General features: G+C 33.4%; 2 protein-coding genes across 4 annotated transcripts; both read right to left on the reverse strand.

The window, feature by feature from the left end:
• Positions 1–1125: 1125 nt before the first annotated feature.
• LOC114182158 (T-complex protein 1 subunit gamma) lies at positions 1126–6487 on the reverse strand. Its single transcript, XM_028068945.1, has 14 exons — positions 6286–6487; positions 5893–6009; positions 5695–5756; positions 5396–5468; positions 5224–5291; positions 4985–5054; positions 4786–4851; positions 4622–4693; positions 4052–4125; positions 2529–3191; positions 2336–2461; positions 2113–2217; positions 1955–2029; positions 1126–1675 (listed from the first exon to the last, which is right to left on the reverse strand). The coding sequence occupies exons 2-14, from the start codon at positions 5915–5917 to the stop codon at positions 1487–1489; spliced, it is 1668 nt and encodes a 555-aa protein (XP_027924746.1). The 5' UTR covers positions 5918–6009; positions 6286–6487; the 3' UTR covers positions 1126–1486.
• Positions 6488–8424: 1937 nt separating this feature from the next.
• On the reverse strand, positions 8425–15441 carry LOC114181967 (uncharacterized protein At5g08430-like). 3 transcript variants are annotated; one of them, XM_028068682.1, is made up of 8 exons: positions 15254–15441; positions 14117–14888; positions 13000–13103; positions 12719–12778; positions 12457–12507; positions 11222–11292; positions 9682–10046; positions 8425–9530 (listed from the first exon to the last, which is right to left on the reverse strand). In XM_028068682.1, the coding sequence occupies exons 2-8, from the start codon at positions 14793–14795 to the stop codon at positions 8560–8562; spliced, it is 2301 nt and encodes a 766-aa protein (XP_027924483.1). In that variant the 5' UTR covers positions 14796–14888; positions 15254–15441; the 3' UTR covers positions 8425–8559. The 3 variants fall into 3 exon arrangements, with proteins under 3 accessions (XP_027924483.1, XP_027924484.1, XP_027924482.1); XM_028068683.1 differs by having other exon boundaries at positions 14117–14874; positions 15254–15420; XM_028068681.1 differs by having other exon boundaries at positions 14117–14894; positions 15254–15420.
• Positions 15442–17071: the final 1630 nt, after the last annotated feature.

Here is a 17071-nt window from a genome sequence, read left to right on the forward strand (position 1 = left end):
CGTGTTGACGACTTAAATAATTGCTTGGGAGACTCAATGCAATCATATTCTACGTCATTTAGTAACATGTCTATAAACTAAACTCTGAACAAACCATGTTGAAACTTACTGTATGCTAATTTAGTTTTAATATTGTGGCAACTATGAATTGGTAATTTGAATTCCTACACACCATCAGGGATGTTGAGAATTACAATCACAAATAACCCATGGTTGCGAAATTTGCGTTGATTTTAAGGCAGTATTTTTGGCCATTTCTTCTACACCTCCATAAACATAACTTGTTCCTATAAATTTTTGTATTCTAAAATGTAGAATATTGTAGAATTGTAGAATACAAAATATGATTTTTGTATTATAAATTGTACACTATATAGAATAGAATACCAAAAATTATATTCTGGATTGTATATTTTGAAATACAAAAAATTTTATTCTAAAATATAATGAGAAATATCAAATTTATATTCTAAATTTCACAATTCCATGTACAAAATTTTATGGGATCAGGTTGAATTTACAGTTTTTCAGCACATTTGTCTGCGTAATGAACCGAAATCAAATCAAAATTTGAAGTCATGGTGACGCCGAATCGTTTAAATTTCGCAAATTGATTTTCGTGACGGTTGGCATCATTAGTTCTTCGCACCCATCTATTTTTTTCTAGGTTTGGAAATATGCTATCTTATCAATTAGCCGTATAGTTATATCATCGAATCATTATTCTGATTCACATAAACATTATTAAAACAAGAAATATGCATCTAAATAATGTTTAATATCGACATTAATACAAAGATTCATAAATAATCTTAATATCACTTAACAATTAGATTATGATATTCCTAGGCAGAATAATTGATGATTAGATAAGAAACACTACTTATAATTATATTGTAAACAAAATTTCACTACATTTTAATATCTATTGACGTATAATTAACATGAAATACCCAACAGAAACATTTCTTAAATCTTTGCTACTTTTCTAAAATCAGATAATCACTGGCGAACTAATAGGCCACCACCTTCCAATAACAATGTTATACTGGCAGAGGACAGCTTCCACGCAATTACATTTTCAGAAATCGAACACTGTTTATCAGCAAAAAATAAAAATAAACATTTCACCACAATTTAACATACATAGTTCTAAGGAAGTGCGTGTATGTAAAAAACGTTTCACAAACGAATAGGAACAGAAACCAGAAACAGCTCAACAAAATTGGTGAAACTGGTATGTTTGACCCCGCCACAAAATCTCAAACAGTTGACCGAAAACACCCAATAACTCATACGCTAGTTAATAAAGTCTTTAAAATAAACTAAGGTTCACAAATCGCTATAGCAAACAGTACAAGGCACAAAAAAAACAGCCCAGTCAAGGACCCAAAACTTCTAAGAATATTGATAATATTTAATGAAGACCAAGAACCTAGTACGTCATCAACTCTATCAAAAAGCAGTGTCAATTGAACCGAGATTCTCAGTCAGGAAGGATTTGTTCATTGTCAGCATCTGCCTCGGTCTCAATCTTGGGTTTTGAAGAACCTGAAGCTCCAGGGGCCTGCTTCTTCTTGATTCCACTCACTATATCATCAATCCTCAGAAGCATGCAAGCAGCTTCAATGGCAGTCTTAAAAGCTTGCGCCTTCACATTGTAGGCATCCCAGATCTATCATCACAGTAGAGCAGAACATTTTGAGTTCACATACTTTGAAACAAGATAAGGTGGCAAATTTCAGGAAAGAGGTTCGGTAACAAGCAAGATAATGACTATTCTGCTAAGGAAATAAACAGAGTGTTTCTCACTTTGTTGCCTCTTCTGGGAGTAACTGATAAATGTTAATTCTAAGTCTGATGAGATTAAGTCCAGCAGGCAAAATAACAAATGGCAGCTTTTGGTATCATTCAAAATATGCACATGCAACAGAATAGGATGAAAGTGAAATACCTTGCGCTCTTTCATGTCAGTGATGCTACCGGTAGTTCCATCTATACCAATCCATGCATTTTCCCCATTTGCGTGCTAGTATTTTCAAGAACACAACGTTAAACATTATCAGACCTTCATAGGAAGACAGTATACAAGTGCTACCAAACTATTCTTACTTTTCCTTGGAGAGCAGTCATAGTCCGGATGACATTTACTCCACAATTTTGTGCCAAAGTTCGTGGTATAGCTTCAAAAGCAATGGCAGCAGCTTCATACGGCCACTGATAGTCAACAAGAATCCTAAGTGAGAACCAGTGTAAACTGCTACAGATAAGAGATAGAACTCCAATGCACCAAATATAAACAGTACAGCTACTGGTTCATATAAACTAAACTCACTTTTTCTATGCCCTCGATAGAAGAACTCTTCTGTTTCAAGGCAGCTGACACTGTCAACTCTGTTGCACCACCTCCAGGAACAAGTTTTGGATTTTTTATTATGTTCCTTGCAACAGACATGGCATCCTGAAAAAAAAAAGTTTACGTAAGCAGTATGATATGATCAAGTTCCTAGAACATTTGAATAGCTTACCTGTAGGTTTCTTTCAACTTCATTTAAAAGATCCTTACTAGCTCCCCTTAGTAGTACGGTGCAGGCCTTGGGGTCTTTACAATCAACAATGTATGCAAAGTACTCATCTCCAATTTTCTTAATCTCAAATAATCCAGCACCAGTACCAACGTCAGATTCCTGCAATTCATCTGGTCTGTTCACAATAACAGCACCGCATGCCTTAGCAATTCTATTATTATCAGTTTTCCTCAGCCTCCTGATTGCACTAACTCCATGCTTGCTCAGATAATGACAAGCCAAATCACTCAGACCCTTCTCCGTGATTACCACATCAGGCTTAAACTTCAGTATCTGCATGCACATCTCCTCAATATATTCTTCTTCCATCTTCAATAAGAGATTCCAGTCTTCTTCTTTGAGTAGTTCAGCATTTGTTTGGTTTTCACCCTTTTTATACTCAATGGGACAATCAAGAAGAATGATGCGTGGGTTAACAATCTTTCTCCTCATTTTGCCAGGTGCAACCACATCTTTGTTTATCATAACACCCTTGAGTACTCTAGAATCCTCCAGCTGCCCACCAGGGACCTTTTCAACCTTAATATAATTTTTTATATCTACATCTCTCAAACCTTGGCCAATCTCAACACCTACTGTTGCAGTAGCATCAATAGCTAAATCCTGGAAGTAACCAAGGAAGAATATATCAAACATAACTCAACAGATCCTGAAATACTATGTAATAGCAGAAATATAATTTTCAACAATCAAGCATCATCAGGTTTAAAACCTATTGACTCAAGCAGTAAACAACAAAACTGAAGAGCAAGAGCTAAATGAAATCAAATCACTATAAAACTAAGTTTTCACGTATCTATACAAATGTAATAAAGAAAATATATTAGTTTGATGAACATAGAGAAATAACCTAAATTCAGAGGCCCATCTAACTAAATGAAGATAACTTAAAACACATTTGTTTAGAAGAAAAAAAAAATTAGATAATGAGCAAGTAAACTGTATTCATCAAAAAAACAAGCCACACTTTCGTGAAAAAAACAATGTACAGATGTCAGGTAACATCTAACATCATTGAACACAAATCGGGTAGATAAATTTACCTACCAGGCTTGAGCCAAAACTCTCCTTCGGGGAAAATATTCAGACTCAACAGAAAATCACTGAGACATGTCAGTAACTAACCACAGCCTTCCTATAGATAACTACAACACATAATTGAGTAGCTGCTACAAAATTGTACTACCATATAAACGCCCTATTACAAAAATAACTTCTTCATAAATGTCCCACACTACCTATTACTAATTCCGGCCTTCTATTTTCAAATTTCTCCTAGAGTCCAGAAGCACCACATTTCGAGATGCTTTCTGCACAATCTAGAAGCTTACCGACATCTTGACTCTAGATTGTAACAGAATTTAAAGAATAACCATTTACCAGAACAAACATACAGCTCAACAATTATATCAAAGAAAAACGAAAAATTAGAAACCTAGCCCAAGAGATAGAGGAAAACTCACAGCAATTAAATCCCCAAATTGACCTGTGAATTTGGTACCTATGCAGCTTTTTACCAGCCCCAGCATTATACCTCCTGCAGTTTAATTAATCATAGCTTTCAGTTATACATGAAGTAATTAAATGGAGCCATCATGCATGGTTACTGAACATTACTCAAATTACTAGAAGATTTGCACTAAATTTTAATCCAACAATGCACTGGCAAACTTGAAAGAAATCACCTCCCTGTTGTAACTGAAGTATTTTTATTTTAGAAAACTTACCAAGGCTCTTGGTCTACAAGCCATTGGAGTACAGAATTGAAAAAGTTTAGCACACCATAAACATTTTTGGTCCAAAAGTTTGGGAGAAGAGAAGGTGCACCAGAAAATGCTTATATACTTAAAGGGGACATTCATTTGATCCCATCCTATAAAAATGAGTGAAAACTCGAATTTGCAACTTGTCAAATGTAAGACTCAGGCTTCCTTCATTTTACCAATTCCTTAAGGATAGCAAAGAGAAAACTTTTTTCTATTATTGAGGAAGAAATTTATTACACAAAGGTAAAAACTTGGAAAGAGACTTACGATCCTGAGCATCAATAGGCATTGCAATTTTGTCAAGAACAGCAATAGCATCCTCCAAAGCTTTGGTATATGCTGCAGATTACATAATCGTAGCATTCATTTATATAAATAATTTTACAGATTGTAGGAGAAAACCACTCATTAAAAGTATACTAATAAGTTACCTCGGCAAATAACTGTAGGGTGAATTTTGTCAATGAATGCATCAGCAACATGAAGCATCTCACCAGCTGCACCCAAAATACAAGATAATGATTACTGTAAGACAATATGGTGGCCCAAAAATTAAAGTAAGATCAGATCCGCTATTCAGAAAAGTATAACAAAATCCAGAATTTTCTATTAAATCACACAGAAGCATACCAAGAATGATGACAGATGTTGTTCCATCCCCTACTTCTTGGTCTTGGGTGCGACTTAATTCAATCATGGACTGTTTACGTTACAAGAGAACACTGTTAGAAAGTTTTATAATAAAGAAAAACTAAGCCAGCCAAATCACAGAACCGATGGTCATAAAATTCTAAGTTTGGAGTGCAGTGTGTATAATGTATAATGACAAAGCAATATCAATGAATTCACACAAAAGATACAGCAAATACCTTGGCAGCTGGGTGAGCAAGGTCTAATTCACGTAATATAGCATTTCCATCATTGGTAACAACAATTCCTGTTGATTTGCAATGAAAAATAATGAATGAGCACCATATATATGCAAAGGACACGAGGGTCTTCAATAAGTTGTAGTATGGTTTAAAACATGAAAACACTAACCTCCTTGAGCGTCAAGAAGCATTTTTAGCATGGACCTGGGTCCCAATGTTGTACGGACTACATCAGCAACAGCCTGGCATTCGTCAAAAATATTAGATTAGAAACATCTAATGAACATTTGTAGTAACAAGTTAGGTACTGTTCAAATATTTTTTTTCATAACTACTTAAATCAACATATGAACCTTAGCTCGTGAAAAAGTGAGACGTTAAATTCTATAAAAGTTAAGCAAGTTCAGACAATTAAAGAAGAAAATAACTTCTTTTCTTCTTCCATGTAAATGCACACATAAAAATTACCTTTGCTGCCTGAATAACAGCATATCTCACTTTAGCTCCAGACTCCCGTTTCAAAGAGTCCTCTGCAAAATCAAATACACAAAAGACAAAGCCACTTAAAACTTAAAACCAATAAAATGCGAAAACAGACACTAAAATCATTTAAAAATAAAGAAGAAAAAGAGAAATTATGAGCGTAAGATATGACAAAGAACTTACGGAGAACGAGAACTGGCGCGTGCATGATTTTTTGGATTCAAAAGATTCCGAGAATTTTCACAAGCGAGAACTAAATCCAGCAACAGAGGATGTGCTCCTGACGAAGCTCGTGAGAGTCTAAGTTCGCTAAAGCAAGTTAGTTTCAAACTCAAACGCCGCGAAGTAAACATATTAACGAGGAATCCAGAAATAAAGCAAGTTAGTCGTCAAACTCAAAAACAGTTTTCTCTTAACAAAACGACGCAGATTCAAACATTTTCCGCATGTAGAAAACGGACAAAATGAAAATATTATCAGTGAATCCAAAAGCAGAACCCTAAATCACAATACGAGGGTGGCGATGCAGTAAATGACGACTCAAACAGCACCAGATCAGAGACGAATGCTTGTTACCTGAACTTGGCCGGAGAAGGCTCGATCGGTACCGGAAGCGGCGAGAGAAACGGTGGTTGGCAGCAGCGGCGGCGGAGGAGGCGCTAGGGCACAGAGAAATGATCGAGAGATAATCGGGCGGAAGAGTGTAGTGTGAGTAACTACGCTGAGGTTTTCCGCCAAAATGTGCTAGAAAACCCTTGAACCTCCCAGCGCCTCATTTTATTGATTTTACTTCTTTTTACCTTTTCAAAATTATTACTGTTACTTTTTTTTTTTAGTTATACTTATATCACACTATTCAATTCTACTAATAATTTATTTTTAACATATGATTACGAGTGGTAAATAATGAGAAGAGACTCGTTAATTGAAATTACAAAAGATAGACGTAAATACTTTTACAATTTTCTGATTAATTATTAATTATTATTTCTGATTTATTATTAAAGTTTAGTTGATGATAAATAATATATTCAAAACAATTATAACTAGTGACAATCGCTTTGTTTTTAATTATTATTAATATTAGTATTCATATCACTTGTATATTTAACATGGTTCTCTTTTTAATTATATTTTTTCATCAACATATTCGAATTTAAGATTTTACTCTAGGAGATCGAATTACTTAGTACGCGAACTAATGACCAGTTGATAAAAAATATTTAAATTTGGATTTTGTAAAATACACACTTATATTTCTATGAAGGAATTATTATGGTAAGCTCTTAACATGGACTAAAGAAAGTAAATAAATTTATTATGTCTTAAATAGTTGAATCAAAAGTCTCTAATATAAAACTTGGTATATTTTTAGTCCTCTTGGTTATGACTGGTTATAAAAACAATTGTAAAAAGAGTGAATTTGTGAGAGAGTATTGAGTGGGGAAAAAAAATAATAAGTGATTAATTTGATCATTTGTGAAGTTTTTTTCTTTTATGTGATGTATGTGTAGAACTATCAAATATAGTCCAAATCAACTCAAATTGGTTCGACAAACCAATATTGAAAACAGGGTAACTTAACTTAAATTTTCATAAACTATATCTTTTGTTGACATGTCAAATCAAATCATATTATGTTGGTCTATTTTAAATTAGTTAGTTTAGCATTAGTTGAATTAAAAGTGAATCATTTAACCTATTTCACTACAATGTTTTATTTCATTAAATATTATTATAGTTAAATAAAATATCAGCTTACATAATTTAATAAATAAATTAATTAAATATTTAACATTATTGAATAACATTCTTTTCATTAAAAAATGAAATTATTGACCTAAAATTAGTAAATAATTATAATAAAAAAACTTATGAAAAATGATAAAAATATAATAAAAGACTATTAGTAGTAGTTTATATCAATAGATTAGGTGAATAAATTTAGTTTAAAAATATTTATTTAGAACAATTGTATTTTTTCCAACCCAGCCCATTTGAATAGGTGGTGTACCGGATTTAGAATTTTGAATTATTTTTTAATGTTGCCGGACATGTATGTACGACGATAGTTGGTAACAATGTCAATAGGTAAACTAATCAATAGTGAAAGAGATGGAGGGAAGTGGAGAAAGATGAAAAAAGATTGTACATATATATTATACTAGGATCCTCTTTATCTTTTACACGTCAAGGAGGTATACGAACAAACCATAAATAAAATAAACCCTAAATCCTAAATTCTTAACATAATATTATCAAAATTGGTAACATAATATTATCGGTTTGAATAGTTATTTGTAATCTAAACTTTAGAAACATCTCATGTTACTGTATTCACCACTTTTTTACTAAATAGGGATAATTAAATTTTAAAATTACCTATCTAGGTTCCTTTAAAAAAGATTACATGTAGAATATAACGATTTCAGTTAAAAATTAATTACACTGAAGTTGCCACAAGAAATGACGACTTCCGTTCAAAAATAAAGTTGTCACACTAGATGACGACTTCTTTACAATGAAGTCTTCTGTTCCGGTGTAAGCACAACTTGACCTTTTAGGTATTTTTTTTTAAAAGGAACCATATCTGTAATTTTCAAATTTAATTAACTCCGGTTGTTAAAAAAACCGCGCATTCACAGTACCCGCAGAATGATTCAATATTATCTATTCGTCTTGACCAGGTAAAGAGATGGACGAGATGGACGAGCAAGGAGGAGAAGGAAAAATAATTCAATTAGAGAACAAAAGTTTTTAGTTACAGTTAAGTTGTATATTGGTTGGCTGCCCAGGTATCAAAACAAAAATTTGAGCAGCATTTTACAACGTGCATCAAAAGAAATTTGTTCAAATGGTAAAAAATTGGGCTAGTATCTTCACCAGTAATACACTTTGATCCTGCCTATCACCTGACTTCCAGACCCTGAAATCTTCAGCAAAGTACCCAGCATCACTCCAACGTCTAAGAGAATTCAAGGAAAATGGTCCTTGTACGTTACCCGCGGGATCTCTGTAATGCCACACACAGAGATCCCCCGACTGCACAGCTTGAACCAATTTTGTAATGCTTGCTTTTTCATTTTCTTCTTTATCGTCATCGTCATCATCGCTCAGCTCTATAACCTCGGATGGTTGCATTTTTATGCTGGGCAGCGTAACCTGAATCTCAGATGGCTGTATCTGTTTGCTGGACAATGTAACCTGAACCTGAGATGGCTGTATTTGTTTGCTGGGCAGTGATCCAGAGATCTCCGCTTCATGTGATTTAGCTGGCTTAGACATGCCACTGTTATATGCAAAGTCAATTTGTTGCTCTTCCGGTTGTTGATCAGCTAAGTCATCATATATCTCTATAACATCCAACTGAGATGCTTGTATCTGTCTCTTGCGCAATACTTGAGAGATCTTCACTTCGGGTGATTCAGCTGGCTTAGACTCGCCATTCTTATGTGATAAGTTTGTTTGTTGCTCTGTCGACTGTTGGATAGAAAAGCCATCACTTAGCTCTAAAACCTCAACCTCAACCAGAGATGGCCCTGTCTGTTTGTTGGGAAATGCTTCGGAGGTCTTCCCTTCATCTAATTGGGATGGCTTAGGTGTGCCATTTCTATATGCAGCGTCTCTCGGTTGTTCTTGCAGCTGTTGCACATATAAGCCACTGCTTGTGTGAATCTGAGATGGCCAGATCTGTTTGTCGGGCAGTGATTGAGAGATCTTTGTTTCATGTGATTTGGTTGGCTTAGACACGTCATTCTTATATGCAAAGTCTGTTTGTTGCTCTGGCTGCTGTTGGACAGGTAAGCCACAGGATCGGTGCTCTGCCAAAATATGCGAAGAACATCAAAGAATGACATTAGCATAAGCTTAGATGAGTAAGTACGCAAAATTACCATTAAACACATTCACAGATAAAAAACCAGCTTACAGTAAAAGAGAGAACCAAGGAAAATGAAAGTGTTTATAACAAACCTGTAGTGTCATGTGAAGCGCGGTTCGAAATAGAGCTATTCTTTGTGAAATCCAAAAGAGGAACCTCTGGTGGTCTTCGGAGAATGGGAATGGACTTTGGTGAGTTGCTTTGTGGTTTTACAAGATCAGCAATATCCAGTTTTGCATTTGTAACTGCCTTTGCGTCCTCAGTCACTAAAGATGATTTTGTACAGGCGGCCTGCCAGAACTCCTGTAAATTGTTTTCTACTTTTTTATCTCGATCATCTGGAGTGGTAGATGCTGTTTCTTGATCATCTGCAATAACTTCAGGAAACTCACACAATAACCGTTCCTGCTCATCAGGTCTCTGAAGCTTCTCTCTTCTTTGTAGATATTCCTCCAGTGTACTTCAAATTGATTAAGGAATCTTTGTTTCAAACAAATCCTTTCTTAAAATTTTACTTAAAAAGGATCACTAAACAAACCTTATACACATGATCAGGCAAATAATTATATTGCACAACGTTGATTACCACGACTGACTGCTTTCTAAATCAGATGTGTACTACAGCACAGTAAAAAAGTTGAGACCTAACTAGAAGGTATTGTAATGCAATCAGTCAGTATGACTTTCGAAAGGAGTGGCAGCTTTACGGTGGTATTTAGTTTTATTACACAAAACATAAGTCTGATGCTGGATTTAACAGAGGCACGGAAGCTACCCCCTCCTCTCGCATGTCACTTGGGCATAACTCAAGTGATCGGTGTTTGGAGAGCAATTGAGTAAATATACAAGGTAGGTGATGTGGCTAGGAAGATAAATGCTTCTCCCTAAATTTATCCAACAATGACATTGAAAGAATTAATGCTGGAAATATTAGCCAATTAAAGAAGAATTATACAAGTGTCCGATGAAACACAGACAGACTGAAAAAGAATTGGTTTGATGACCCAAATCAATCAGGTGACCAACTCTAACTGCTTGGGTCCATGTTTAACTCAATCCCAAAAACTAGCTCATAAGATGAAGGTTGCCCACCATATATACACACTACAAAACTATTTCTAGTTAGAATGACACTAGTGTTTTTGTCAATACACCCGTCACACCCAAAAGTAGTCCAATAAAAAATCTAGGATAAACTCCAATACTAGCGTATAATTTGGGTTTAGGGCAAATTCAACCCCAAAAGTCACTTCATAAGATGAGGGACACCCTTTATTTATATACATTATTTAGTTATCTATAATAGATGTAGGACTTGGGTTTTTATTGTTTATTTATTAGTTGAATAAGCACATCAGTATTATTATTATTTGCAAAAACAAAATAAATACAAAAAATATAAATCTAACAATCAAGGATCAGGAAGTAATGAAGCTGTGTCATGGGTTACTATGTATATATAAATTGCCATAAATAGCCCATGATGGTTATTATTTATTACAAATAGTACAGTTAATGATAGTGTAGTGTGGTGTGTTAACTAGGTTGTTGGCATCTTCTGATGCAAAAATTGGATGGGAAAACATACCACAGTATAGAAAAAATTGTATAATGAATAACTGAAAAGGATATTCTCTACGCCAACCCTTTTCATTAGCTCGATCAATGAGATTTTGTAGCAAAGTAAGTTCTCTAGCAAGCCACTGAAACAAAATCATCACATCAAAAGAAAGCAGAAATAGGAAATATTAGAGTAGAGTTAGGCGAAATGAACCCAGATATCAAAAGGGTAAAATAAATATGAAAGAAGCATGTTAGGGGCATGCCCAGTTTCTGTGTAAACACAGAACCAACAGGACAAGTTTATACACCTGAGCATGAATGTAAAAATTGATAATTGACATACAGACAAACATCAACAAGAATGGGAAAAGATATCTGGGGTATGGCTAGCATGTATTAATAAACACCATAAGTAGTATCTAAGAGTTGTCCAATACTTGAACTCAGGTATTCTATATATTTCCAAGAGTACTGTAAAGAGGTGATAGAATGTGACACTGAATGGAAAATTCTATTTCCGATGTGTCAGTGCTGGTAACCGATCAATTAAAAGACAGCATGCAAATGAAATTATTATCAAGTTAAATATAATTTGCAACGGAGCATGGTTTGCCACTAGCATTGCAACGTATTGAGAATAGAAACTCATAATAGAAGTATAAAAAAAGTCAAGCTGCTATAGAAACGAATTTTGGCTTTTCCTGGTGCATAAACATATTACAAGAAAACATCAGCGTATAAACAAACACCAATATTTTGGGGTAAAAAGCGGGAGTGGCTCAGAAACTACTCCAGCTGCCGACTTATAGCACACAACAATAACCAACCAAGCGTTTTCCCATTAGGTGTGTGCTTACTTAAGCATGTTTTGAAGATCACTTATTTATACCAGCTTTCAAAGAGAGCTTTAGAAGAAAACGGAATTGTTTCTGAAAGTAATCTATTACCAAACATAGACTAGGTGGTGCTGTCAACACGATGAAATATAGGACATTCTGTTGCTCTTTTTTTTTTCTTCCTAAATAGAGACTTCACACACTTAATTATGACTTGGGATTTGGTTAGTGAGCTTGTGATCAAGCTATTTTTTCAATTTATTATTGGTAAAATTTGTTAATTGAAATCTATACATTATTTGTCATTTATATGATATATTTCAAGCTATTTTTAATGTATCCTCCGTTAATCACAATTTGACGATATTCACGTTTCAAAAACCAGCTTGACAAATTATGAAGAAATCATGAACAGAAGCACAAACAAAGCAACTAAAACACAAGGTTCAGCTACAATTCAGTGCATACATGCTTAGTCATATCCTCATGCAATATTCTTGCTCTGTGCTCCATATCCGCCTACAATGTATAAAAGAAAGTGTCACATTACATACATTTGTTAAAGCATCAGACACAGTATCTAGACTCTAGAGTAAAACATACTTCCATGAATACAGAATACACTGCTCCATTCCTTTCAGTTCACAATCTATGGAAGTGGATTGTCATAGTGTTATAAGAATTTTACCATATTTAAAAAAAAAAATTCAAAGCAACTGAAAGAGCTTACAGTCATAGGTTTCTTGACCAAGCCATCTTTCACTCTTCGCTGCAAATCCTCACACTCCTCCTGAAACCAGAGTCACATAATCTCAAACCCATCATCAACTTGCAGTTAACATGTGCTTAATTAAAACTGTCACTTAAGTAATCAAGCATTAATTTGATAGAAATTAATCAAGAACAATGAATGCATACAGATACCTAAAACTTTTGGCTTAGCACCAGAATCAAGGAATAATTACAACTATTTTTGCTAAATAAAGCAAAAGAAAGCAAGATAAAACATACCTCAGAGAAATTATCATCTGAAAGCATTTGAATTCTGATGTCCTTAAAGAAACCAGAAGCCTGAAGGTGAATTTCCCCATTTACTTCAGAACTCTTTTTCATACCTGGGTACACCCAAAAAAATTACACATCATCCAATTAGAAGAAATAAATGTCATTGTCTACTTTTTCTATATATGTCACATTCAATTGTCAATTGCATGCCAAATTCACAAATAAATAATAGATTAAGACAAAACACAAAGAGAAATAATTCCAGGAAGGACTGTGGAAAATTAACTAGAAAGCAACTGGATTAGAGTTTTTTTTCACTGTTATTTGTTGTGAATTGTCCAAAGTATTCAATTAGGATGAATCACAGCTGCAGAAGACCTATATTAATGTTGTCAAAAAGCAGTACATGATCATGTACAACTTTTTCCAAGTTATTAAAATCGTACCCAACATGAGATTATTAGATTAGATTGATTTGTTCATTGTCATTCATGGTGAATAAATCAAATCAATCAGTAAGCAGCCTTGACTTAGGGCATGCTTGGATGAACTTCTCTACAAACTAGATTCTCCATAAACTAAAATTAGCTTATGCATGGGTTAATTTGTAGAATCTCTCTCAGATAGTTTATATAATTTTTTATTAACTTGTACACAAGTTAATTTTAGCCTATAGAGAAGTAAATTTCATTTATTTTTTCTCTTCTAGAAAAACTTATAGTGAAGTTCGTCCAAATAGATCGTGTACTAATAATGCCAAAATAGAGTTCAAAATAATAAGCACATGAGGTTTGCTTTATTTATGAGGATCCCGGCAAAAGTGATGTAACAGGCTTAGTTAATTTTGTTCATTGTTATCTTTGTGAATACTCTTCAATCAAGCAAATTTGACTAATTTGCCAGATCATCAGATGCATTTGATGTAAACAATAATGTAAAAAAGAGAGTAAGCACATTTCAGTTTTTTTTTTTTTTGTTATAAACCTCCGCTTGTTAGAAACATAAGAATTCAACTTAAGCAGTTGTCGAACATACCTACTGAAAGCGAACTGTACATTTGGAAGAAAAAAAATAGCTTTTATTTGAATGCAATGTTATAATTAATGAACAGAGGCCAGATTACCTGTGACTTGCAAAAGCTGGTGTGAGTTTTTCTGAAGGTAATCATTTGGGTCATTTTTTATTCTTATGAAGCTTCCAACCACTTTAGTCTCAAAAGTTTCAGGGTCCGTTAGAAGCTTCTCAACTAGACTTCTCTTCAAATAGACAAGCTTGATATTGGCAGGAACAACGGCAGCAAAGCAGCTCCTCGGTTTTTCAAAAACCGGTTTCTTCAGTTGACTCCTCTTCTCTGAAGGTGCTGTTCTCGGGGTTTCACACATTGAAAAGGCATCATCCTCTTCTGAGTCAAACAAAAGATCATCAGAGGATTCCTCACGATTCTCCGCAAAGTGTGACTCAAGCAAGTCATTGATTTTCAACCGGCTAATGGTCTTCCTTTTAAACAGCGAGTGCAGCTTCTCATCACACTCAATTCTCTTCTTTTTTGTTTTATGAAGGAGATTTTTCTGCTTAACATACTCCATTACAATATTTGCAACCTCGCTTTGAGCTATCTCCTTGTCTGTATCTCTACCAATGGATTGGAGAAACAAAATAAGGGAAGCCGACCCCCATCCTAGAAATTCCTTTTTCTTTGTCCTGTATTTCCTTTTCCTCCTCATGGGTGTCTGGACCTTCCCATTAATTTCCTCCATCCAGAAAGAACCACCATGAGATTCATCATCCATTCTCCCTACCATAAATAGACCCAATTTCAACCTTCTCCACTAAATGCTCGCAGTCGTCTACCTTTCCAATTCCCCCCTCCCCATGCTCTCTCTGTCGCCAATCCACTAAAACTTAAATTGATTAAAAAAAAAAGACATAAATTGGAGAAGCAATTAAATATTTTCCAGACAAAACGATTCGTATCAATAACATAATTATAACAAGAAAACATGACATGCATCTTCCATAGTCGCTGAAACCTAAAAGAAAAAAGAGTTGAACTGAAACCACCACCTAGAATCAGAGAATATAACATGAAAACAAAAAAAAAAATTAACTATAAGAAACACACATTCAGAGGCAGAACGAAACAAAAACCCTATAAATTCGTCTTCAACAATACATAAACATGCGCAAAGAAACATGCAATTCGGTGAACGAACGAAGAGTTAATAGACAAAATTGAGCGAGCAAGAGAGAGAGTAGTTACCTTCGATGAAAGGCGCGTTGGCTGAGAGAGAGAGACAGTTATGAGATAGTAGCGGCGAAGGTTCGAGAAGAAACAGAGAACTCTTCTCTGATCGATTGTGGAGGCAGCTCTGAGAATTGTCTCTGAACAGAGTGAACAAGTGTCACTGAAGAACAAAGTGCCAAATGAAACTCGAATCTAACTATGAGGAAAAATAGGATGGGCCCACATGACCAAATACGAAAACACATTCTGTAACTTTTTATAGATATTAATCTTTTATAGAAAATTATTAGATGTTAGTGACATATTTAATTCTCTCTACACTTCGTGTTTCTGTGGTTTTTGGAAGAAATAAGAATAAAAGTTTTTATAATGTTTAATTTATTATACAATGTTTTGGAACATTTTGGAACATATATTATGCAGTGTTTAAGTAAATGCCTAAGATTTATTTATTTTTCTCTTAATTTTATAAAACTCGGATTGCATTTGGTAGGAATAGCTAAGTAATATGTATTTTTTTTTTTCAATTTTCTATTTTTAATTTAAATTTTATTTCATTTAGACGTGTTTGTAACAATTATATTCTTATTTTAAAAAAAATTATAATGGATTAAGAATGCTTCAAATATTCTATCTCATAGGTTGCTTTGTGGTCTAGAGAAATAAATCTATGGTTTATTGTGAGAAAGAATATAAGTTATGAAGAGAAAAAAGTTGTCAACACTTTATTTAAAAATAAGATAAGTAATTTTGAGTGATTTGTGATATGGAACCTTAATAATTATATATATTAATAAACAAAGAGGGTATAAGATTTACAATATTTTTGGATGGTTGTACAAAGTGACATAGTTTGATTAAGTAATTTCAAATTAGATGTATTATGTTTGATAATTTAATCATAATATATTTTTTTTAAATAAATGGATATAGTTTAAGAATATGTTTAATTCAATCGCTTAATAATGTCAAATAACACATGTTTTAAATCACAGATGTGATGATAATAAAATATTGTTAGATTGAATATTTATTATTAAACTAAATAAACTTTATAATGAGAGTAAAATCATAATTTTATTTTATGTAAGACTCAAGAACATAATAATTTGATTGTAATCCGTTCACTTAAACAATTGATACACATATACACAAATCATGATAGTTTTCACTTTAGTAACCCATGAGTTTAATATCTAAAAAGTGCTGTTTTTTCTCTTTTTTTTTTAATCTAAAAAGGACACTTCGTATAAATACCCTTATGAGACTTATTCATTTAATGATTAGAGGAAATACTTGCACATGAACCTTTTTTGTTTCAAAGCAATGTAGTTTTATACTCATATGGAGTGAAGACAAACTTTGATTGGATCTTTATAACAAATAGCAAAAAACTGAATTTTCATACTCACACCATTTCTATCTTAATTTTAACAAATTTGACTTGAAGTTAAGAATTCACTTTTACTACTTCACAAACACAAATAACTAATATTTATACTTCAATATCATTCCTAATTTTTTTTTTCTTAATATAACTTGTGTCAATTATAGTATGTCTCTTTTCTAAATAAGAAATTTTAGAGAATGATGTTTTCAAAAACATTAAAGCTAGAGATTCCTTAAGTTTAAAATAATCATCTCTTAACTACTAGATGTGAATTATGGATGAAAATATTTTTTAGTAAAATTATTGAACTCCTTCTTCAAATGAGTTTTCATTTGATGAAGATTCTAGTTAATCATAGATATTTTCAAAATAATCAAATTGATCTTATATTTAAACAAATTTGTGATGTTATATTTAAGTTACATATACACATAATCCTTATA

This window comes from Vigna unguiculata, chromosome 4 (assembly GCF_004118075.2).
Source record: "Vigna unguiculata cultivar IT97K-499-35 chromosome 4, ASM411807v1, whole genome shotgun sequence".
Taxonomy (NCBI): domain Eukaryota; kingdom Viridiplantae; phylum Streptophyta; class Magnoliopsida; order Fabales; family Fabaceae; genus Vigna; species Vigna unguiculata.